At 38.8% G+C, this 25,698-nt stretch overlaps 1 protein-coding gene across 1 annotated transcript in view; it reads left to right on the plus strand.

Annotated features, from left to right (window-relative positions):
• The window catches only part of LOC150085552 (homeobox-containing protein 1-like), a 425,950-nt gene extending 401,727 nt beyond the window's left edge, over positions 1-24,223 (plus strand). Inside the window, exons 9-10 of the mRNA XM_090374597.1 lie at positions 3,208-3,309; positions 23,958-24,223. Of these exons, the coding sequence (XP_090230723.1) occupies positions 3,208-3,309; positions 23,958-24,223 (368 nt within the window). The remainder of the gene's footprint in view (positions 1-3,207; positions 3,310-23,957) is intronic.
• The last annotated feature ends 1,475 nt before the right edge of the window (positions 24,224-25,698 follow it).

Raw genomic sequence — 25,698 nt, forward strand, 5'->3', positions numbered from 1 at the left:
TATGATTACATTATTCCACTGCTTAGGCGTCACACCTTTTCTAATGCACTTTGTGAAGAGCCTTGCCAGTTTTTGTGTTATGTCTCTTCCTCCCAATTTTAACAACTCTACAGTAACTTCATCTTCCCCCGGGGCTTTCTGATTCTTCATTTTCTTCAATGCATGTTCTACCTCATCAGGAAGAATATTGGGTATGTCGTATGTGTTGCTACTTTGCAATCCATCTTCCCCACTGCTGGCATCATTCCCCTGCTCCTTGTATAATTCTCTATAGTAGTCTTCTGCTATTTGAATTATGCCTTCCCTGCTGTTTATAAGTACACCATCGCTATTCTTCAGTTTCAGTATCATTTGTCTTTCTGTATTACTGCTCATGGCTGCTGATTTAAATCCTTTGTTTTCCCTTAATGCTTGTTCTACTTTTCTTGTGTTAAATCTTCTTATGTCCTCTCTGAGTCTCTTTCTAATGGCTTTGCATAACTCAGTATACTCAATTTTCTCCCTGTCAGTGTTTTTCTTGCTTTTCATTTGTCGTCTTCGGTTCATCATGACAAGTGTTTCTTGACTAATTTTTTCTTCTTTGGATTTCTTTTTCCCTATAGGTTTCTTGGGCTTTATCACTTTCAAAAAGTTGTAATATTCCTCGTCGATATCTTGGTCCTGAGCAGTCTGCAGAAGCTCAAACTTGTTCTTAAGTTCCAGTACATACTGCTTTTTCTCCTCCTCTGTTATTTCAAAGACCTTTGTATTATTTACTCGAGTCAGTTTTTTCCTTTCCTTTCCTACATCTATATCAAGTGTACATCTTACCATTCTGTGATCACTTCCAACATTTACCTTATTCAGGACGGTAACATCATTCACAATATATCTTCTGTTAGTGAGGATGAAGTCGATTTCATTAGTAGTTAATCCATTTGGACTCTTCCATGTCCACTTTCTGTTCACCCTTTTCTTGAAAAAAGTGTTCATTACTGACAGTCCTTGAGATTCTGCAAATTCCACAAGTCTTTCACCTCTTTCATTTCTTTCACCAATTCCAAAATTTCCTATAGTTCCCCTTTCTGCGCTGTTTTGTCTTTTTCCAACCTTAGCATTGAAGTCTCCCATAATAATAGTGTAGTGGGTTTTCTGCTCATCTAGAAGACTCTCAATTTCAGTGTACATTTCTTCAACCTCTTCATCATCATGGCTCGATGTTGGTGCATAAATCATTATAATCTTTAGCTTGTATCTCTTAGAAATCTTGAGTATTAGTCTTGACACTCTTGGTGATGTACTTTTGAATTCCAAAATGTTGTTTTTAAAATCTTTATGGACCAGAAACCCAATTCCACCTTCACTCCTTTCACTGTTTCCATTGGTGTACAGCAGATTTCCACTTGATAAACTTATAAGTGATTCATTTCTTCTTCTTGTTTCAGCCAAACCGATGTTTGGCTGAAAAAATGTTTGTCTGGTTCAGCCATTTGTCTGGTTAGACAAATGTTTGTCTAGTTCAGCCTTAAATTTATTTAAGCTATCAACTTTCACAACGGATGGAAGTCTGTTCTAGCAGTCAACTACCTGCTTGCTAAAGGAAACTTCTGCACATCTATCCTACAACTGTCTTTCCTCAATTTGAATCTATGTCTCACTCAGGTTCTTAATCTGAGAAAACTGAAGTATCCCATCAGCATTGAGCCTGCTCAATCCATTCAAGGCCTTATACACCTCAATCAGATCACCTCGCAGGTGCCTAGTCTCCAGATGCTGCAACTTGCAGAACTTAAGCCTCTCTTGGTAAGAACATCCCTTTGTTCCACTTTACCCAAGTGAGAAGAAATTACAGCCCCTGTGAACAGTAGGAAGACAATCAACAAACAGAGGGCCAATGACATAGGGAGTAGCCCAGAAGATAATGTGGGGCTTCTCCATTATCTTCTGTGTAAGGAAAAAACACCAGAAATTAACAAACTGCTTGAAAACATTAATGAGGTGATGGCATGGTTAGAATGTTCGAGTGATATTGAACATCATCATTTATTGCATGTGACCACTATTAAGGATTATGTACTTAAAAAAATGCTGTCATCAGTTCCGGGAAATTAAATTACATTATTTTGGCATGCATGCACAAAATGTAAATCCATAACAGCATTGTGTATCAATAGAATGTAACAGAAATGATATGAGCTATACTCATAAAACATTAGTAAATAAAGTGTATTTAAAAAAAACACTTAAAAAAAAAAAACTGGAAAAAAAATGGTAGAATTTTTTTTTACTATAATGCGCTTTGCTTATAACGTGGGTGTTAAAGTTGCCACCATACACTCACATTATATCAAGATTACACTGTATATGATTTCAGAAATTATTTTAACATCATATACTTAGATTTCAGTAAAGAGCTTTTCATTCTATTCCACATAAAAGACTGCTATAAAAATTGGACGTGTGGCATTAGGGGCAAGTTACTGCTATGGATAAAATGATGGTTGAGTGGCAAGAGAAAGAGTGGTTAATTAATGGACACTGCTCTTCTTGGTTTCTGTTTCTAACCTGGCTCATCTGGTGAAGATTTGGAAATGTTTCTGACAGCCAAGTCTGAACAGCAGGGCATTGTTATGAACAAAACTTTGACTCAAGATTTCTTAAAAGGGCAAGGTCTGCAACAGCATCTTTCTTGAAGTAAAATTATGATTATGATAATTATGATGTGTAATATGATATCCAAACAGAAGTACATAGAAAAATCTTATGTAAGCTAAAGTTTAAAAACATACTATACTGGTAAACAATCCTATGGCTTTGTATTATTATAAAATGTCCATTTTGCCAGTGAAATAGAATTTCTAGTGCAATGCAGATTTTAAAAAGACTTCCTTCCTGCTTTTTATGAAAAACTCTGTGAAGCACCCCAGATATATTGTAAAAAACCTCTTGTTTTTTTTTGCCTGTTTTAGTCCAAAAAATCTTCTGTTCTCCTCCTGCTTATAAATGCCTGAGGTTCAGTTTTTTGGATGAAAAAGTTGGCAGCTATGCAATGATGATCAGAATGTTCTTAATAATTATTGTAGAACATTACTGTGCTTAAAAACAAATTCATCTTCCTCTTAAAATGAGTACATGATTAGTTGTGTATTTTAGAGTTGTAACATAGGACTAATTAGAAAGTAATGTATTATGATTAAATGTTCTTTTATACATATATTTTCTTTTTAGATTGGCCACTAACAGAAAGAGATAAAGTTACCCTTCCAGTTGTGAACAACTGGTTTAATAATCGACGAAAAGAGGCTAAGAAACAATTAAGGCAACAACATGGTAAGAATTTAAAGATTAGGCCTGATGTGTGATTCAATAAGAAGTTCTGAAATTTTGCCAGTTATTAATAGTTCTATTTTTGTGGGAGTTTACATAAAGTTATGTAATACTTTATCTACTGAATGCATTATGAATAGTCAAACTAATAGAACAAACTTATCTGTGAAAAGATATAAACCTACCAAATACTTATTCATTCATTTCACAATTATACGTGGTCTCAGTTCCATTCTCAATGATGCCCATTTCTACCTGTAGTGTACCAAGCCTTGTTTACTTTTTTCTGAGAGAATCCCCATTATTGGTTGCTTCATCACTGCTTATCTAAGCTTACTGGACTACAGCCAGGCCTCGCATAACTCGAGTTCGATTAACACATTTTTCAGTTACTGCTATTTGAAAAAAATTATACCACTTTCACTTTACACTATGCAAATTTCCAGTTAACACGATCTTTTTTAATGTGATAGTTGAAAAAGATTTGAATTGTGCCCTAAGCTTACCACGCATCAGACGGACAATAAACAAGTATTTGCTCGCTGCTTTTAAGTGCAGACTTGCATTTAAAAATTCTAATTTTTAAACGCAAATAAAAATTTTCATTTTTACATGAGCCAGGTTAAAATGTTACCCCAAAGGAGATAACGGTAAAAGAACTAGATGAAATCTTTCATATCACTGAGACCTCAAACTTTTTTGTTTTGAGGTTCTCTGCGATATTTATTTCGCCAGGGGCTAGAGAAAATTGTTGTCGATTATCGGAAATTGATTGGTGAAAAAAAGGAAGCCAACACTGTTCAAATGACTTTGTTCAAATATTTCTGTAACAATTTCTTCATTGTGCATTTTATGCAATAAACATTTAATTCTATAATTATTTTCATTATCTTTTTCATGGTATACAGTTAAAAAGTTATTTAAAGGGTATTTTTAAAATTCTTTATGGACATTCCTGAAGGTCATGGACCAATTGAGTGATTCCCTATGCTTCAGAGTTAATAATTGTGCATGTATCTTCTCTGACATTCTCCATCCTAGATTTACGAATTTGGAATCTCCTCTTGATTTTTTTCTAGCTTAAAATCTCGTAACCCCTTCTGTCAAATTCATCTGTCAAAATCGTTCTCCCAAATCCACTAATCAGTTGGAACTCTTTGAAAGTTGACTTTCTCCAGTCCAACTTTCCTAACAGTGACATAATTTTCCTTGGCGATTTTAATGTTAACAACTCCAACCGGCTTCAGTTTTCTAGTCACACAGGCCCAGCTGGTTCAGATGCTGAAGCTTTTACAATTACTGATGACCTCACAAAGATTGTTTCTTTACCTATCAGAATAGCAGATAATCTCAATCACACTCCCAATACCCCAGGGGCTCACATCTCGTGAGTATGGGCTTGGCACACCCAGGGTCCTGAGCTGGATATCATCATTCTTCTCATTCTTGGTGATTCCTCTCTACTTCTGAGTCTTGTTCTCTCTCTCTCTCTCTCTCTCTCTCTCTCAGGGAAAACAGATTTTTTTTTTTTTTTTTTGTCTTGTGCAGCATAAGCCTCAGGCTTCTTTGCACCATATGGCTAAAAATAGAAATATTCTTGATCTTTTTCTCCAATCAATCTTTTAAAGTACACAGCTCAGGTATGTAGTCCTTTGGGCACTCAGATTACAACTTAGTGATGGTCTCTTCTCCAGTGGAGCTGCTCTTTCATGGCCGTTCTCAACCTTGTGTTGTTTGGCATTACAAGAAAGCAAAATGGGATGATCTACAAGATTTTTATTCTTCTTGGTTTGATTACTCTTTTAAATCTTCTGATGTCAATGTTTGTTCAGCTTCTGTCAGTGAAATTATTCTTGTAGGGATGAAATCCTTTATTCCACTCTTCAATGTAAAAATCTTGTTATTTATCTAAACCTTGATTTTCCAATAAATGTGCTAAGGCTGTTCAAGATAAGAATGTTGCTATTTCATAGGGCTGGCATCCATATCTCTAGGTTTGTTTTCTGCTCACACTAAAGCTTCCAACAATTGTAAACAAGTTGTTATTCAATCCAAACTGTATTAACACCAAGGGATCACATCTCGTGAGTATGGGCTTGGCACACCCAGGGTCCTGAGCAGCTGGATATCATCATTCTTCTATTTCTTGTTGTTTCCCTTCTACTTCTCACTCTTGTTTTCTCTCTCTCTCTCTCTCTCTCTCTCTCTCTCTCTCTCTCTCTCTCGGGGTTTTTTTTTTTTTTTTGTTGGCTGGTATAGCAGAAGCCTCAGGCTTCCTTGCACTGTACGCTTAATAATAATAATAACAAGCTGTCCCCCGTAAGGCTACCACAAGAGAAGGGCAACACCATCCAGCCCCACCAACTGGAAGTGCTTCCTGCGCAACTGCGCTAGTGGCCGCTCAGGAAGGAAAAAAATGCCAACGCATGAAGTGCAGCATTAAAATGAATACGTACATCATGCAACATACTAGATAATTTGGGCAGATGGGGCTAAGAAGTGGCAACTGAAGTTCAACCTTGACTAATGCAAAGTACTGCATATGGGTAGAAGTAACCCCCAGAGAAACGTACCAACTGTGTGGTACTACACTTAAGGTGGTAGAAAATGAAAAAGACCTGGGAGTAATTGTGCAGTCAGATATGAAGTTTTCTGAGCAATGCAGACAGGCTGCTAGGGCAGGTCATGGGGTTTTGTCAATGATATATAGGAATTTTGCTAGCAGGGAAAAGGAGGTGATTGTCCCTCTGTATAAGGCAATGGTCAGGCCACGCCTTTAGTACTGCATACAGGTCTGGAGGCCTCATTTTAGGAAGGATGTAGATTTATTTGAGCGTGTACAGAGAAGGGCAACACGATTGGTGAGGGGAATGAAGGGATTCTCTTACCAAGAGAGGCTTAAGTTCTGCAAATTGCAGTGGCTGGAGACTAGGCACCTGCGCGGTGATCTGATTGAGGTCTATAAGGCCTTGAATGGGTTGAGCACGCTGAATTCTGATGGGATCCTTCCACTTGTTCAGATTACGAACCTACGGGGACATAAGTTCAAATTAAGAAAGGACAGATGTAGAACAGATGTGCGGAAATTTGCTTTTAGCCAGCGAGTGGTTAATTGCTGGAACAAACTTCCATCTGTCGTTGTGGAAGTTTGGAGGGAATGGTATGTTTTTTTTTTTTTTTTTTTTGGCTGATGCTGCATAAGCTCCTACACTTGCTTTCTTGCATCATGTGCCACTACTACTACTACTATGAAATAACCAGGCTAGAGAAACGATACCCGGATATTCAGGTCACCAAACAGCGATTAGCAGACCAAAGAAGGATAATCGTCATGAAGAACCTAATAGCTCCTGCCATCTTGGAAAAAATCAAGCAGAATGTCAGTGATCAACTACAAAGCACAAAGAATATGATCAATATGGAACCAGAGGAGAAAGAGCATACCAAGGAACCAGAGGAGAAAGAACAAGAAGAAATACAACCCAGAGTAACTGAAGTGGAAAGAGACGAAATCATGATATCCAGAATAGAAGATGAGTGGAAGAAGGCCCTAACAGAATTCAAAGGAATGGACCCCACAAGAACCCATGTGGTACCTAAGCAGAGGCCAAATAAAATCCTGTGGAGAGCAACAGACCACCTCAATCGGCAAGTAATGCCACATTACCTTGACAACAATGGTGCAACGCTGGAGGCTATCCACACAGCTGTATACTGTGCTGCCATAGCAGCTACTAGGATTAATGGAAAAGAAATGAGAGACCAGCAGCAGAAGAACCGAAAACAGAAGGAACCGCCATCTTGGGAAAGAAGACTTCAGCAGAAGATAGAAGAATTAAGAGTCAAGATAGGTCAGTTGACCTAGTACCAACAGGGTAATAGAAGTAAGAAATTGATTGGAAAGGTGAAGAGCATCCTCAAGAGAGAGAGCATCCACAGCAGACATGAGACCAGAAATCAGAGAATAGGAGAATACTTGGACACATTGAAGCTGAACCTCCTTGCACTCAGCAAGAGACTGCACCGATACAAAGAGAGCTCCCAGAGGAAAATAAACAACCGAATCTTTGATGAGGACCAAAGAGCCTTCTACAGGAAACTGGGTGAAGATGAGAAAGCAGGAAATGGACAACCTAAGAAGAAGACGATCTGGGGAAATAGCTGGAGCAGTGAAGTAAGACATAACAGCGGAGCACCCAGGATAGAAGTAGAACGGAAGAAAACCAATGACATACAAGAGATGAGAGATTCGAGAAGAAGAAGAAGCAAAACAGTCAATCAGGAACACCCACAACTGGCGAACTCCAGGAATTGATAACATCCACAACTACTGGTATAAGAAGCTCACCTGCACACACACAAGCACCTAGCAGAGCAGTTCACTCGAATGATAAGGCATCTGGAGACACTCCCAAAGTTTCTCACTGAAGGATTCATATCTGAAGCCTAAAGATGAAGATGCAAGAAATCCGATGGAATACAGGCCAATTATCTGCCTCCCAATGATGTACAACATCCTGAGCAGCTGCATAACCAAGAAGATATCAGACCACTTAGAGTGTCAGAACCAAATGGGCGAACAGCAGAAAGGATGCGAGCAGAGGAGCAAAAGATGCAAGGAGCAATTAACCATAGATGCCGTAGTTATGGAGGAAGCCTACAAGAAGCACCGTAACCTATACACGGTCTACATCAATTACTGCAAGGCCTTCGACTCCGTACCTCATAGCTGGCTAATAGAGACCCTGAAGATCTACAAGGTCAATCCGATAGTGACAAACTTCCTAGGAGAAACAATAGCGAAATGGAGTACTAACATTAAGGTCGAGAACATCACAACCAGGCCACTCCCCATTAGAAGAATCTTTCAGGGAGATGCTCTGAACCCACTGTGGTTCTGTCTAGCACTCAACCTGCTATCCACCATGCTTAACAGCAGCAAATATGGATATAACCTCAAAGAAAGAACCTATACACCTTCACCCAACTGATTTACATGGATGACATCAAGCTCTACGCGGCAACCGAGAAGCAAGGACATCAGGATGGAAGTTGGTCTAGACAAATGCAAGACTCACACGCTGCACCAGGGAAAATTAGTTGGCCAAAACTACCAGCTGCTGACTGGTAAAGAGATCGAAGCTATGACAGAAGGAGGACCTACAAATACCTAGGGATGATGCAGGCTCAGCACAGTTAGAGTACAAGGAAATCAAGAAGTGCCTGACCAAAAATTATCATCAGAGACTCAGAAGCCTGCTGAAAGAAAAATTGCACGGAGGGAACACAGTTAAAGCCATAAACACCTATGCAGCTCCAGTACTAACCTTCAGGGTCATAGATTGGACTAACACCGAGCTAGAAGATATCATGCGAAAGACAAGGACAGTGATGACCAAGAGCCACCAACACCACCCGAAGTCAGCTGTGGAGAGACTAACAATAGCTCGGAAAGAGAGAGGAAGGGGCCTGATAGACCTGATAGAGCAACAGAAAACAGCAATAGTTAACCTGAAAGATTACTTCGAGAACAACACAACACCACTCCCCAGGCCATAAGGAAGATAGATAAGTGGTATACCCCACTCAACCTAAGCGAGGAACCCCCCTCCTACCCAGATGGCACAAGAAACAAAGTTAGAAAGATGGGGAAAGAAGACACTCCGTGGCAGACACTACAATGACCTCCATCAAGATCACATCGATAACATTTCTTCCAATGCATGGCTTACAAGTGGGATGCTCTTCCCCGAGACTAAAGGATTCATGTTGGCCATCCAAGACCAGGTAATCAACACTAGAAACTATAGAAAATACATCGCAAAGGAACAGGAATGTCAGATGACACATGTCAACGATGCTACCTGGCCTGAAACGATCCAGCACATCACTGCGGAGTGCAAGGTGATCACCCAGACTGAGTACACTCATAGACATGACCATGTAGCCAGGATAATACCTCAGAAGCTAGCGAGGAAATACCAGTTGACCAAAGGAAGTATACCATACTACAAGTACGAACCCCAGGCAGTACTAGAGACCCGAAACCACAAGCTGTACTGGGACCGCGCCATAATAACAGATAAGACCATCCCGCACAACAGACCGGACATAACTATTGTGGACAAGATGGAAAAGGCCACCTACCTGGCGCCTCCGTAGCCAGGTGGGAAGGAGCAGCAGTGCATAGCACACGCTTCTTGATTAGACTGGGGTTCGAGCCTGTCACCACCAAATACGGAGGATGCGGAAAGGTCAGGCAATGACCACCGCATATCCCGGAGCAATATGGCCTGTTATTTGGTTTTTAGGAGCCAATGCTCCTAAAAACCAAATAACAAACAAATAACAACAGCCACCTACCTGATTGACATAGCGGTGCCCAACACTAGCAATGTCCAGAAAACCCATGAGGAAAAAATTAAGAAGTACACGAGCCTGAGACATGAGATCAAGGAGATGTGGCATATGCAAGAAATATCGACCATCCCAATCATAGTGTCAACCACCGGTATGGTGCCAAAGACTACATAGCAGCCTAGCAGCAATAGGTCTCCTAGAGAACACCTACAAGGAACTCCAGAAAGTCGCAATCCTGAACACCTGTAGGATAGTCAGAGATTTCCTCGACCAACAGTAACACCAGACATTACAACCACCTGTGTACTTGGTAGCAGTACCCGTCACAAAGTGGAATCCCCTAATCAGGGAGAAATAATATAAGAGCAACAATAATAATAATATTTTAGAGGCTATACTTTAACCATATTTCAAGAGTAGAAAACTTGCTTCTTATCTGAATGGTAGCAAGGATTTTGGTCTCTTGTCAATGTTATTGGCTGCAACATTTGTCTGTCCCTTAAAACCCCTCCTCCCTCCCTCCCTTAAAACCTGATGGTTTAGTTGACTATTGAGCTAAATATAAAGCCAACTTACTAGATTCGACTTTTCTTCTAACTTATTTATTGATGAGCTTGGTAAACCACCTTCTACTATTCCCGTTAGGTTATTAATCAATCCCAACTAGATTTTAGAAAGGTAAGAGTAGAAAACTTGCTTCTGTCCAAATGGTAGCAAGCATTTTGGTCACTTTGACAAGAGACCAGAATGCTTTCACTAATTGGATGCAACTATCTATTTTTTACCCCTACCTTAAAACTTGATGGTTCTGTTACCTATTATTACTATTAGCCATATGGTGCAGGGAAACCTGAGGCTTATGCTGCACCAGCCAAAAAATATTTCTGAGAGAGAGAGAGAGAGAGAGAGAGATGGGGGGGGAAGGAAACACCAAGAAAGAGAAGAATGATGATATCGAGCTCAGGACCCTGGGTGTGCCAAGCCCATACTCACCAGATGTGAGCCCCTGAGTTAAAGATAAAACCAAATTACTAGCATCTGACTTTTCTTCTATTGATGATCTTTTTAAACTATCCCCTACCATTCCCAGTACACACCACTCAATGCCTCCTTTTCTGTCAAAAGGATGTCACAAGAATTCTGAACAGGCCTGATTCCAAGAAAGCTCCAGGTCTTGATGGCATTTCTCCACTTGTTTTCAAAACTTCTAGCCTTGCTCCTGTTCTCTGTTACCTTTTTATGCCTTTTTATTCCACTGGTGTTTTTCCTTCTGCTTGGAAATTTGCTCATGCCTAGCCAGTTCCCAAAAGGGTGACACTCCCTCCCATCCATTTATTGTCCCACTGTACTTACCTCTACTTTTTCAAGACTACTAGAGAAATGTATTAACTACCAACTCTTAAACTATCTTGAATCCTTCTATATGATCAGTGATTGCCAATATGGATCCCTATGGTGATACATTGGCTTATGTTACCCATCTGTGAACAAATTCAGTGGAAATGTTTGGTGTAATTCAAGCAATTGTCTCAACATTTCTAAAGTTTCTTATCATGTTTGTCGTAAAGGTCTTTTAAACAAGCTCCCATCTTATGGATTGCTGACCAATTTTTTTTTGGAATTGGGCATCTGGAGAGAGCGGTCCCCCCCCCCCCAGCCACTCTCGGCAGGTGATGGTTGATGGCTCTCATCTTCTAACTTCTCCACTGACTGCTGATATTCCTTGAGGTTGTCACAGACATTCTCCAGTTCTTGACAGCAAATCCTCTGCTTGCACCTTCACGTTGGTGGACTGTTAGTAACCCTGGGTATAACCTCCATGCACATGCACACTGTGGGTGACCACCCAAGTGTGAACCAAAATATACAGTATAAAAAGAATGAGTGATAGAGCAGAACCTTAGGTAACTCCAGCATTAGTTGAGATTTTAGAAGCATTCAGCCATGTATTATCACATGTGGTGAGCAGTTAGTGAGAAAACTGGCTACCCAAAAGCCTTAGAAATGTCAATGGTGGATTTTTTTAAAACTTTTCCAAGGTAGTTGTCCAAAGATGAATAACATAAGGAGTAATAAGTCAAGATTTATTATGTTAGAATATGCTGTATGAGCTTGCTTTCTTGCATCATATACCTCTACTAATGCTGACTCCAATTCAGTGGTCTCTAGCTGGCTGTATTTAGGGAAAAACTGCAGCTTACAGCTGTGCTGGGGTGTACTGGCATGTTGTTTTATTTGGAGGGGGTGTGGAGTATGAGCTGCATTCTTGTGGTTGTGGCTAGTGTGGTTCTATGGTTGGTTAGCTTAGATGGAGGATTGTTATCCATCCTACACTTCTATTTACCATAACGGGTGTCCACAAACCAATTTTACAAAATTAAAACATTATTGTGTTAATAGGGTATGTGGTACAAATCTGAAACTACTTCCGGATGATAGAGAATGTCTTCAAGTTTTTATTCACCACCCAGGAAATGTGCATACTGCAATAGATGGGATAGTGGCATAATTGCAAAACTGTAATCGTGGCAGAATTTACCAACCTTGAGAAGGGGCAGTGTGTACTTTGGTTCACCGAGCTGCAGTCTGCCACTGCTATTATGTGTAAATTCTGAATATAATTTAAAAAGTAGCCACTGAGTAGACCTATAGTGGTACAGAAAATTCACAAAGGACACCAGTTTGTGCAATCATCCCAGCTGATGCGGTGGCCAAAGAAAACACAGTGAGGGTGCAGTGGAGTTCAAGGAAGTTTATGCAAAGTCCAGGGACATTGCAGGGAAATTCATGCAACATTCCAGTTGTCAGCTGAAAGTGTCAAAGTCACCAAAGTGTGTATTGTGCTATAATGCTGGCCAAGGATGAAACCACACAAGTTAAACGTCTTCCAGACACTGTTGATTGATAAGAAAACCAAGAGTATATATTTTGCTCAGAAATGTTTCAGCTTATGGAAGACAGTGACAATTTCCTTTAATATGGGAAGAATCATCTTTAGTAATTAGTACACTTTTCACACCAGTGGGAAAGTAAAATGTGAGATTATAGGGCCCAGAAAAGCTACAGGAATTTTTGGAATACCAGTGTGACATTCTGAACATAATTGTCTTTTGTACAGTGAGTTGTTGCAAAGTGTATGACCGTTCTTCTTTGGGGAAGTTACTCTCATAAGCATGTCTGTAGGCCTTATGGAATTACCTTGTGATTCAACTATAGGATGACAATGAAGGCAAGTTAATTTTCCAACAAGACAACAAGAGTTTCACCAAACTTCCACAAAGAAGTTTGTGCACGCCTGAGCATTGTATTCTTGGAACAGATTGGAAAAGAAGAACTGTGGCCTTGTGACCTTCTGATCCAACTCTTTTATATTTTACTCTCTGGGAATTCTTGAAAGAACAGGTGTATGTTTCACTTATGCTAGGAACCATTATGGAACTTAAACAATGCATTTGTTTTAAGTTCTAATGTGTCTGAAGCAGTCAGACACGTTGAGTGGGATATATTGTTTTGAATATGGGAGGAAATGAGTTATAGGTGAGATATCTGCAGAAAAACTAAAGTATCAACATTCCTTTGTTGCCCTCATGATCATTTCTAGTTTAAATTTGAAGATATTCTCTTTCACCTAGACATGGTTTCAGGTTTGTATCATGCGCCCTATTCACACAATAAAGTTTTAGTTCGGTAAAGGTGGTTTGTAGACACCCTGTATTTTTATGGTCTTTCTCTATGTGGAAGGCTTCTAATAAGTCTTTCCTGGTGGTGTACTATATTGAGGATTTTGGATCGATAATTTTGAATGTGTGGTTTTCTGTTAAAAGTGTGAAAATAATGTCACTGTTTCAATTTTCCAAATCTGATGTGGTTGATGTGTTTCTCGATTCTTTTTTGTAATTTTCTGCTCCTGCCTACGTAGTACATCCCACAATCACAATCTGCAGGTAAACATCCCGTAAAATAGAGCAAAGAAGTTGTTTCAGGTTCATAATACCTGTAAATATTTATGGTGTGTGTTTTTGATCAATCTCTTAATTATGTCATTAATCCCACAATAGTAGGAGAATGTGAATTATGGCTGGTGTGAGGAGCTAATATCTTGCGGGGGGGGGGGGGGGCGTGGATTTTGAAAGTTGTTCATTGATTAATGACTTTGTTAATAAGCTTTGTGGGGTATTGAATGTTTTTTTATGAAAATTTCTTGATTTAGTGTATCAGGTGTATATATCCTTAATGCTCAAAGGGTTATTTGTTAGTGGTGGTAGTTTAAAACTGATTGAGTGTCTGGCAGTTTTCTTGTATACTCATATGTTAAGCCAGTTATTGGAGATATCGATAAATTGTGGTTGTGAAATCTGTTAAGTTGTCTTTACTATAAGGTCCTTGGGAGTTGAGGTTAACATTGGTTCAAACTCAACCATGTAGTTTGCTAAGAGGGAAAGGTGGTAGGGGGGGTGCTTCCATGCTAAGGCCTCTTTTTAGGTATATTCACAAATGCATAAAGTTTGAAATTATCCTTTTCATGTCAGTGTCTAACCATCCACATATTACAACTTCATTCTCAGTGGGTTGATTTTTGATGAAATATTATATTTGGATTTTTTTAGAAATATTTATTGAGCATCCCAAATGTCAATAAAATCTGATCACTAGAAATTTGGCAATTTCAACCCCCCCCCATAAAATTTCAAGTTCTGTGTACATGAATAGAAGTGTGTTTCAGATATTTGACAGCTACCTGACAAACAATGCGTTTAACACCAAATTTTTAATGTATGTTCACTTGCACAATTCTTCTAGAGCTTTGTACCAGATATCATGCTAATATGTAACCTATGTTACATAAAATGTAATCATTGTATGTTATATGCTGTGGCACCCTTCCCACCCTAAAAAATGGGCAGCTGCTCAAAAATCTCACCTCACTTAATTTTTTTTTTTATGTAAACCACAAACACGAGAGGTATTAGAATCTATAGTACTTAGTACCGTGCTTGGGTTGGAGGTTGAGAAGATGAAAGAAGATATTTGTTTATATTGGACTTGAACTTCTGTAGACTAATTTTCAGGAAATACGTATGAAGGAAGTTTGTTCCAGAAAATGGCAGTTGAATGAATAAACAAGGAAGATGAAAAGTTGGTTCTGTGAGTTTGAAGTTGGACAGTAAATGGATGTTGTCTTGTGGCTGCATGTGTTCAGACTGTTTTGAAAGAGAGAGCAGGAATTATAGAAGCCAATTCAGAAGAACAGTGCCCATGGAAATATCTGTAGAAGAGGCATGCAGCAGAAACAGTATGTCTATGAGACAGCAAGTGGAGAGGTTCTGTTAGAGATGAATCATTAATTAACCTAACTGCCCTCTTCTGAATGGATCAAGAAGCCTGAGAGAGGTTTTGGGGGCGCCACCCCAGATGTGGGAACAATATTCAATGGTAGGGCGGATTTGTACAGAGTGAACTGCTTGGAAGAAAAGTAACTCCGAGAGCAAAAAAGAAAACCAAGTTTTTTAGATGCAGAGGAAGCAATATTTGTAATGTGCTTGTGCCAAGAGAGATTAGAAGTCAGGGTAATCCCCAAAAGAGATATATCATTTTGCCTGGAACATGAGTATAGTATAGAAGTTTTTAGCCCTTGAGGTACATTATATGATAACTTTGTGTTACCTCAGAAAAGTTACATTTGGTATTATAAGTAGCAAATGATGCATGCTTATAAAGCATCAGTTAAAAAAAAAAAAAAAAAAACTTAAACCACATCACAACTTTTTCATCCTTATAAACATTTCAAGCAGATCACCTCGTAGGTGGCTGGGCTCCGGATGCTGCAAGTTGCAGAACTGAAGCCTTTTTTGGTGAAACCACCCTATTATTCCTCTAATTAATATCACTGCTCTTCTCTGTATCCATTCCTGCAGATTTACATCTTTCCTAAAATGAAGCCTGTAGACCTGTAAACGTATAGGCCTGCAGCTACACTTTGAGTACTACAGCACTCAAGGTGCAATCTAACAATTATTGCCTTGTACAGTAGTTGACTAAGCACATTATATCTTCAGCTGCCAATGCACCATTAAACACCAAACCAAATAAACAAATCTTGTACAATGGGATAATCGCCTCCTTATCACTGCTAGTAAAGTTCCTATATATCATTGACAAAACCCCATGAGCTGTCTTGCACCCTGTCTATACTGCTCAGAGCATTTCACATCTGTCCATCTGCACAGTAACCCCCCCTACCTCCAGGGTCTCATTCAATTTCCAATATCCTGAGTGCAGCAACACAGAGTTGGTACATTAATCTGTAGTTACTGCTACCCGTGTGCAGTAACTGTCATTTGTCAGTTCAACAGCCCTATCTGCCTAATTTTTCTAAATCTTGTTGCAATAGCTTGTCTTGATTACTGTCATTAGCTAACCTTTGTATCATCTGCAGACTTAGACATTAAGCCTAATATACCTTCATAAATATCATTAATAATTATAGGAAAATGCAATGGCCCCAGCACTGAACTCTGTGGAGACTCCACTAATACTATTAGTCCACAAAGAGCATTGATAACCACTCTTCTCCCACTCAACTATCCTTTTATCCACCGCAGTAACATACCCTTAATGCCGCATTGCTCCAATTCGTTTAGCAGTCTTTTATGTGCGACAGTATCAAAAGCTTTTCTGAAATCCAAGTACAGTCTGTCCTCGTATAGCACGATAGTTGTGTTCCTAGAAACCCTCGTGCAATGCAAAATCGTGCAATATAAACAACAGGTCCTATGGGAAAAGTAGGGTTAGGGGCCGACCACCCAAGATTGAACACACATTTGGAACCAAAACATTACCAATGTTTTGGTTCCAAAAACAGTTCCATAAAATACTTACGTATTTTATAACGATTAAAATACGTAATAAAAATAATATTATAATATTTTTTTATTTTTATTATAATATAATAAATAATAAAAAATATTTATTTTTTATTATTTATTTAAATAATAAAAATTTATTAATAAAATAGTAAAAAAATATTATATTAAATAAAATAGTCGTAATAAAATATTGCTAATGCTTTTGCTTCTATCGTAAGCAAACTTGTTTTTTGTTTGATTTTCTATCCAAATAGATGACAGCCATTCCATCTCTTCCAATTCTTTGTGTCTTAATCTAATGGATTTTAATTACACTTTGAGTTGTTTCTGCTATGAAAGTTGTTTTTATTTTCTCTGCATTCTTTCTAATTCTCGGCATTGCCTCAGCCTCATTTCGGTCTGTAGCACGTGCAATATCACGCGGTCTTTCATTTTGCTCAAAGCGTTTCACAATTTCATATTTTTTCTCTATCGACAGAGGCGGACTGGCCATAAGCCTTACCCGGGAAATCCCGGTGGGCCGGAGGCCGGTGTGATTTTGGCCATAAACCGTAGTATGAGGCCACTATAAATTTTCCCGGGTAAGAATTTTTGACTCAGTCTGCCTCTGTTTATCGATATTGCTTTTCTTTTTCTCTCTGAATCTGCAGTGTCTTCGCCAGAACGCTTCCTTTTCACACCTTTTAAGTATTTTACTAATTTTTATGGAATAAAGCACAATTACAAAACAAGGTGGCACGCTTGATACACATAAAAAAAGCTGCGCCCGTGTAGCAGCTGAATAAACAACACCGTAAAAGCATAGATACACTATTAACACCTCACATTTTACTAAAGCAAATTTCTGGGGGTTACTACCATAAAACAATTTCCAGTTGCGTTTCTGCTAATGGAATCTGTTATAAACTGGTAGTAAACTCCATCTAATTGCATTTGCGATTATATCGATAGTTGGAATTGTGTTGGTTTTTACGTTATTATGGTGAAATGTGTTTCCCCTTCACTGATATAAAAAATATAAATATATTTTCCGAATCTTCTCTTCATTCCTATCGTGTTGCGTTTGATTGGGGTGATTCTGCGTTCGACTGCCATTTCTTATAAACACAAAGGCTAATCGTGTATAAGCGAATTCGGTTCGTGTTATATAAGATATTGTTCCCCTATTTATAAATCGTGTATGATCAAATTCGTGTAATGTAAACACGTGTTATACGAGGACCGACTGTATATGATATAAAAATTAATTTTTACATCCAGTGGTTTTGTTATATCATATCTTGCAACAAATTCTAAATGTGAATTAATCATGGAATAAATCAAAGAAGCTACTAGGCTTTCCATGACAACAAATAAATACTGTTCAAAGCTTAGAACTAAATGGATGCCAGATAAACCATTTGAGACACATGGCAGAGATAAAAAGGGCATAGGATGCATATACAGGGTGTCTCAAAAATATTGGTACAAACGTTTAGGGGAGGTAGGTAACATCTAAAGGAATGTGAATCGTATAGGAACCCATAACCGGAAACGTCACTGTAAGTTGGTAGACGGTACTGTTCATCAGTTCGCAAGAGGGAAAATTTCTGGTTTACTCATTCAAGCAGTAGTCGCCGCACGAAGAGCATGCATCGATATACAAACTGTGAGCTGGCAGACATGCACCTAGTGTATGGATTAGCAGAGGGCCCACACGGTGTTTAGTCGGCCCATACCCATTACCATCCCACATTAACTCTGCTAAAATATCGGATATTTCTTGAACAAGTTCTACCAGGGTTACTTGACGATGTTCCAGCAAATGTGAGATGCAACATTTGGTTTCAACATGATGGGGCGCCTGCCCATTATGGAAGGTGTGTTCGTGACCATTTGAACAGGCGTTTTGGGCGTTGATGGATTGGTTGTGGTGGATATACAAACTGGTGGATATTCCTGGGGTTGATGGAATCTATCCAATTATATTAAGGGAGGCAGCAAAGCAGGTAAGAATTACAGACTTGTTAACTTAGCGTATGTTCCACGGAAAATAATGGAATCACTGGTGAAAGAAGTAATGCAGGACCATTTGGACAGTCATGCAATTATACTGCAATCACAGCATGGTTTTTGTCAAGGAGAAGTCTTGTCTAACCAGTTTGATAGGTTACTATGAAAAAGAAACTGGATACAAGAAATAATTTTGATACCATATACTTGGATTTTGGGAAGTCTTCTGATGCTGTTGCACATGGGGGACTGCTGTACGAACTGGAGCAATGTGGCATTAAGGGCGAGTTGTTGCTATTGATAAAGGAATGGTTAAGTGGGAGAAGACGGAGTGGTTATCAGTGGGCACTGCACTTCGTGTACTAATGTTATTTGTGGTTCCCCACCGTTAAGTGCTGGGTCTATTTAGTCTTTATCAATGACACTGATGAAGGTATATTTGGCTTGATGTCTGGGTTTGCAGATGATACAAAGGTTGGCATTATGGTTAACAGTGAGCTACTGCAACAAAATCTAGGAAAATTGGGTCGATCAGTTGAAGTTGAACATTGACAAAAGCAAGGTACTGCACATGGGTAGCAGTAGCCCCAGATTAACTTATTAACTGTGTGGTACTACACTCAAGGTAGTAGAGAATGAGGAACACCTTGGGGGTATTGTGCAGTCAGACATGACATTCCCTGAGTAGTGCAGACATGCTACCAGGACACCTCATGGAATTTTGTCAATGATATACAGAAACTTTGCTAGCAGGGATAAGGAGGAGATGATCCCTTTGAATAAGGCCATGATTTAACATGGTTAAACATCTTGAGTACTGTATACAGGTCTGCAGGCCTCTCTTTAGGAATGATGTAGACCTGCTGGATCAGGTGCAGAGAAAGGCAATCAGATTGGTGAAGAGAAGAAAAGGGTGCTCTTACCTAGAAAGGTTTCAGTTCTGAAAATTGCCGCTTCTTGAGACCAGACACCTGCAGGGATACATGATTGAGATGTTTAATGCCACGAATGGATTCAGTAAGCTGAATGTTAATGGCATTCTTCCACTTGCTGTGAGTACACAAATGAAGGAGCATAAATTCAAATTGAGGAAGGATGGTTGCGGGGTAGATGTGTGGAAGTTTGCCTTCAGCCAGTGGGTGGTTGATTGTCGGAATATGCTTCCGTCTGTTGTTGTGGAAGTGGATGGGTTAAATAAATTTACTAGACCATTTTTGGAGGGTATGGATGGGTGACTCCTTTTTTGGCTGATGCTATATAAGCTTGCTTTATTGAAAGCAAGCTTATATAGCATTAGCCCAAGCATTACTACGACGATCGAATTGGACAAATGGGATTGCTCGTAACAAATTCATGCTGAGACCAGTATAATTGCAGTCCTGTCTGGATAGTCTTGCCTTACTTCTTTAACCCATGACTCCATTAGTTTTCATGGAACAGAAATCAAGATTATAGGTCTGTAATTGTTCACTTTACTGTTCGAACTTTCTCTGTGAATCGTGGATATATTTGCATATCTCCAGTCCCTTCGGACTTCCTCATTTAATATAATTAGAAAGATCCCATCCACTCCAGGTGCCTTTTTCATATTTAACTTCAACGATTTTTCTTCCACTTTCGTCTCTGTTATCACAAAATCATTTAGCTTCTTGTTATCGCATGACAAACTTCTGGCATTCTCTTTCCAAAAGAAAGCACATGATGCTTTCTTGCATCATGTGCCAATGCTAATGCTATTCAAAATAATTCCTCATGAATGAACACAGATACATTATACCTATTCAGTTTTTCAGCAACCACATCAGGATCATCAGCAATTAAATCATTGACATCACATGGACCAACTGTTCCCCCTTCTCTTAATATAAGTAAAGAGTTTTTACCTGCCTGCTGCTTTACTCGTTTTCTGCTTTTCTTTGCATTCTTTGCTGGAGATATCTATAATCTGTATTAGATTGTCTAAACTTCTTTGTACCTTAATTGCAGACTAGTTTATATTTGCCATAGGCTTCTGTATCACCAGATAATTTATATGCATCCCATTAATTTTTCTTTTCAGCCACCTGTCTCTTAAGTTCATCTGACATCCATTTAAGTCTAAGCCTGCAGTGGTATTTAGTGAATGCTACTAACTTTTCGTACCTTAGTTGGTATGAAAAGTTAGTAGCATTCATTGATTATTTCCCAGAATGCTTCCCATTTAGAATTTGCTGTTAGTAACGTCATTAGTTTGTCTGACTGCTTAGAATTTAAAAATTGTCTGAGGCCACTATAGTGACCCTTATGAAAGCAAACACCCTTCACTTTACCTTTGGAATAAGGTATGTCTTTAAGGAATTCCCTCATCAATACACGTAATCTCTGCCCCTCCAATGGGTAACTTTACCTGCAGATTCTTAATGGGTGAAGAATCACCGCTTGTTAATCAGATCAAGAGTATTGCTTCCTCTTCTTGCCTCTCTGACATGCAGCAGTAGAAAACAGTTGTCCAATAAATCCACTAATCAATATTAGGAAAGTTAAAATTCACCTCTAGAGACGTTGTGATTTACTGGCCCACTCCATTTCTCTGTATATATGTTTGTTTTATTCAACACATTTATTAGGCCTGTAACAAACTCCTGCTCTCGATTTTGTTTACCCAGTGCTTATGTCACACCAAACTGTCTCGACATTGCAATGTCTTAGATTTAATCTGTCTGAGTGACACCATGTCTGCATTTGATGACTTAATCAGTACATCATATTCATCAAATTTATTTACTATGCTCCTAGCATCAGTATACATCAATCTTTTCTTACTGTTAGTTACCTTAACACAACCCATATATTCATTTGTTCCATGATGACTCACAGCAGGGCCTAATTCCCTGCATCACGCTTTTCAGGCTGCTGCATGTTCCGATAGAAGCAGTACAAGAATCACTCTTAGCTCTTCCTGGGGCTGTAGTTAATCTGTTAACCTCCCTGTGGCACTAGTTAATCTATTAATCTGTGTATACTCCCAAGGTAGCAGTTTCCTGACCCATCTAACGCTGCCTCAATAGCATCAGGAAATATTCTTTCTTCCATTCAATTTATATGTATCTCATCCCTCTAAAAACAGACTCCCCTGTTTATCAGCATTCCTTGGTGTTTCTTCGTGAATTTGGTATGCTGATTCCATATACAACCTTAGCTTTTACATAGCATCGAAGGTTTTCCAGAAATGAAATAAAAGTAAACAATACTGCAGATTTATTAACAATATTTATCTTCTGGACAGGGTAGAGTGTTAATCTTTGCTACAACTAAACAATCAACTGCAGGGGCTCTCATGGTGAGTATGGGCTTGGCACACCCAGGGTCCTGAGCTGGATATCATCATTCTTCTCTTTCTTGGTGATTCCCTTCCCTTCTACTTCTGACTTTCATTCTCTCTCTCTCTTCCTCCATCAGGGTAATTCAGAAATTTTTTTTTTTTTTGGCTGTGCAGCATAAGCCTCAGGCTTCCTTACACTATATGGCTAATAATAATAATAATAATAATAATAAGCTAACATAAGCAGGGATGGAGGTATGCCACCCCTCTGTGTTACTAGGCAATACTAGATGGTAGATGACTCTCATCAACCGGTGATATTTCACCGGATCTACCATCTAGTATTGCCTGGTAACACAGAGGGGTGGCTTATTGTAGGGTTGAAGTGGTGGAACCCATGTTTAGTCTCCAGAGCTAAGTTCTGGTCAACCCTTCCACATCTCTTCCATCATTTAGTATTACTGATGACATTTGAGGTTATGATGAACGTCGTGGCGAGATCCAATATTCCTTACATTTCGAGGGTACAGCTCTAAAACGGTGTTTTCAGGCTGGCCGCTAGTTAGTACACCTGACCGTACCTATTGGTGACTCTTTGGGAGGCTTCCAGATCAGCTAGTGTATAATCTTGCTACATCTACTCTGCCAGATAGTGACTGGAGGGAGTCCGGGTAGTGTGTATGCGTGGGGGGGGGCATTTTCAAGACCACGTTATGTCAAGGATCTGGGTATATTCTTACCATGTGTACGCCATATCCAAAAATTTCATTACTTCATACAGCACTTTTTCTTACTATCGAATACACCATGAATTGTCAAACTAATAGAGTAAACTTATCTGCGAAAAGATCTAAACCTTCCAAACACTTATTAGTTCATTTCACAAATATACGTGGTCTCAATTCTAATCTCAACGATATCCATTTCCACTTGCAGTCTGCCAAACCCCATGTACTTTTTCACAGAATTTCAGTTATCGGTTGATTCGACCACTGCTCATCTCAGTTGCCCAAATTATTCGCTGTATGATTCCTTTCGCCTCAAAGGTGGTACTTGTGCATATGTCCATTCCAATATTCCCCACACACACACACACACACACACACACACACAATGGAATACTGTTCCTACATCTGGGATGGTGTTCCCAAAACCTCTCTCAGGCTTTTAGACTATTCAAAAGATGGCAGCCAGGTTAATTAATGACCTGTCTCTTAGAAAGTTTCTCTACTCTGTCTCATAGACATTCTGTGTCTGATGCATGCTTTTTTCTGTACTTCCATAGGCAGTGTTCTTTTGAATTAGCATTCTGAACTGTTCTGTAATTCCCCCAGTCTATTCCAAATCAGTTCAGTTGTATTCCACAATCAGTCAGCATCCACTTACTGTCCAATTCCAAACCCACAGAATCAACTTTTCTTCTTCCTTATTTATCTCTTGAACTTCGCTTTTCTGGAACAGCCTTCCTCCCTGTGTATTTTGTGTAAATTACAATATTGTCAACAAATATCTTCATCTTTTCATCCGTTATGCATATCTGAGGTTAAAGGATGAGAAAATGAAGATATTGTTTGGGGTTTTTTGTGAAAAAAAAAGTGCTGAATTTATTAATTTATTTCATTTAATTAATCTGCTGTTTGGTTTTTAGGATCATTAGCAACTAAGGCTATATTGCTCCGGGAATATGCGGTGATCATTCCCTGACCTTTCCGCATCGTCCGTATTTGGTGGTGACGGGCTCGAACCCCGGTCTAATCAAGAAGCATGTGCTATGCACTGCTGCTCCTTCCCACCTGGCTACGGAGCCGCCTTAAATTAATCTGTCAGTATATTAATTATCATTGCTTAGAGGATATTATCATAAACAAAACAAAGGAGAATTACTTTTGTAAAAATATCTGAAAGATTAATCACTTTTCATGTATGTGTATAAGATTGCTAATGTTTATTATCAAATGGACATCTAATGTAGCTAGTTATTCATGAAATAAAGCCAGCAAATTATACTCTTAAAAGTGTATAAGTGGATTGCAAATTAAATTAAACCAGAAAAATCAGGAAATCATAATAATATTCATAAATTTTCCTTTTGTTAATTTTATCTTGTTATTGCTTATATATTTTGTCAATAGCTGCAGCTATAGCAGCAGTAACTGGTGGACAACTCTCAAGCCAGTCACTGCCATCAACATCTGGATGTACAAGCTGGCCTTCCCCAAATTGTGGTATGCAGCCATGTATTCAAGTGGCACCATCACAGAATGCTAGAATAGATTTGATCAGTGATGTAATAGAAAGCGACAGCTCTACAGACTCTTCAAGACACATGGATCCAGGACAGTTCCTGATGCTAGACATGCAGGGTGAAAGTAAAAGTGATATAAAAATAGAACCATAGGTATATACTTTTTTTCTCTTCTATTTATGTTCATTAAGATATACTTTTATAATTCATTATAAAAATAACTATAAGCATAATTTGCACTAAGCTTTTGTTGTTGTTGCATTAGTGACTTGGCCCATATTGCACCATTGTGTATTATGTCTGCAGAAGTGTGTGTTCACAAGCTAATTTGCATGTTGTGCAGGCTGAAAATCCAGATAACTTACAGGGTCTGGGTGGGAAGGTACTTCCTCTGCCTAAGATCAGATAACTACAGCCTTGATTTAAAATGACTTTAGGAATTCTTCCAGTCATTGATGGGAATTGAACCCAAACATCTCCAAATGAGTCCCAAGTGGCCAAACCACCATACTGTAATGGAGGACTTGCACCAAACATGGTGCAAATTATATTTTCTGTTATTCACAATTGATTCAGTGTTATTGTTTCTAATAATATATTTTAAAGATTCCTGAAGTGTCAGTGACTATCTAACCAGGCAGAGACCTCTATATGTCCCAATATAATCATGTGGGTAACTGACTGGAGGATCTAACAATAACTGGTCCTCCACTTCGCATAGTATAACCTGTTAGAATTTAACCAGCTACATGGCTTCTGACAAGGATGGGCGACAAGTATGGGACTCAGCTGGCCAGATTAAATAAATATAGGGCGAAGCTGCCATTATAGTGGCACCAAGCAATAGGGACATATACTAGCTGGGACATCACACAAACTAACACGGTTCATGCTATAGTTGACAGTGATCCGGGATATACACACAGTACTAAATGTGCTATTAAAACAATCATCAAATTAGGTTCTGTGAATGTTATGAGTTTAAATGGAAAGGCAGTGAAATTACCAGAAATAAAAACTTTTTTTTTTTATTCCTTATGAAAACCCCAAACATGAAAGGTATTAGATCCTATAGTGCTTAGTACTGTGCTTGGGTTGAATGTTGAGAAGTGTAAGAAGATCCATAATTGATGCCGCCAACTCTGACCAATTATAACTTTATAAACATAAATAAATAAATAAAATAAAATTACAAATAAAATAAATAAATAAAATTGACTGTAAAATGTAGTATAATTTAAATACCATAAATCATATGAATTCATATCAAATCATATAAAAACTTTTGAAATACTATACATCAAAAGTGTTAAACCCGTACAACTATGAAAATTTAAAATACTATGCATCAAAAGCGGTAAACCCGTACTACTGTAAAACTGAAGCTTTCGGCAGCATCTGCTGCCTTCCTCGGTGACTATCTAACCAGGCAGAGAAAAACATTACATTAATCCTACAACCCTTATCCCTATTCAAGCTATGATCACCCAAGGAACAAATCCTTAGGCTCTCCAGCCATTTCCAGTTCCAGAAACCCTCTACCTTATCTGTAATTACAGTTCCTTCGGCTGTTATACCATGCCTGGTTTCCCAGGCATGTTCCGCCACGGCCGACCCTGAGACATTAG

The sequence above is a fragment of the Mastigoproctus giganteus genome, chromosome 5, assembly GCF_048544385.1.
Source record: "Mastigoproctus giganteus isolate SK-2022 chromosome 5, ASM4854438v1, whole genome shotgun sequence".
NCBI lineage: Eukaryota > Metazoa > Arthropoda > Arachnida > Uropygi > Thelyphonidae > Mastigoproctus > Mastigoproctus giganteus.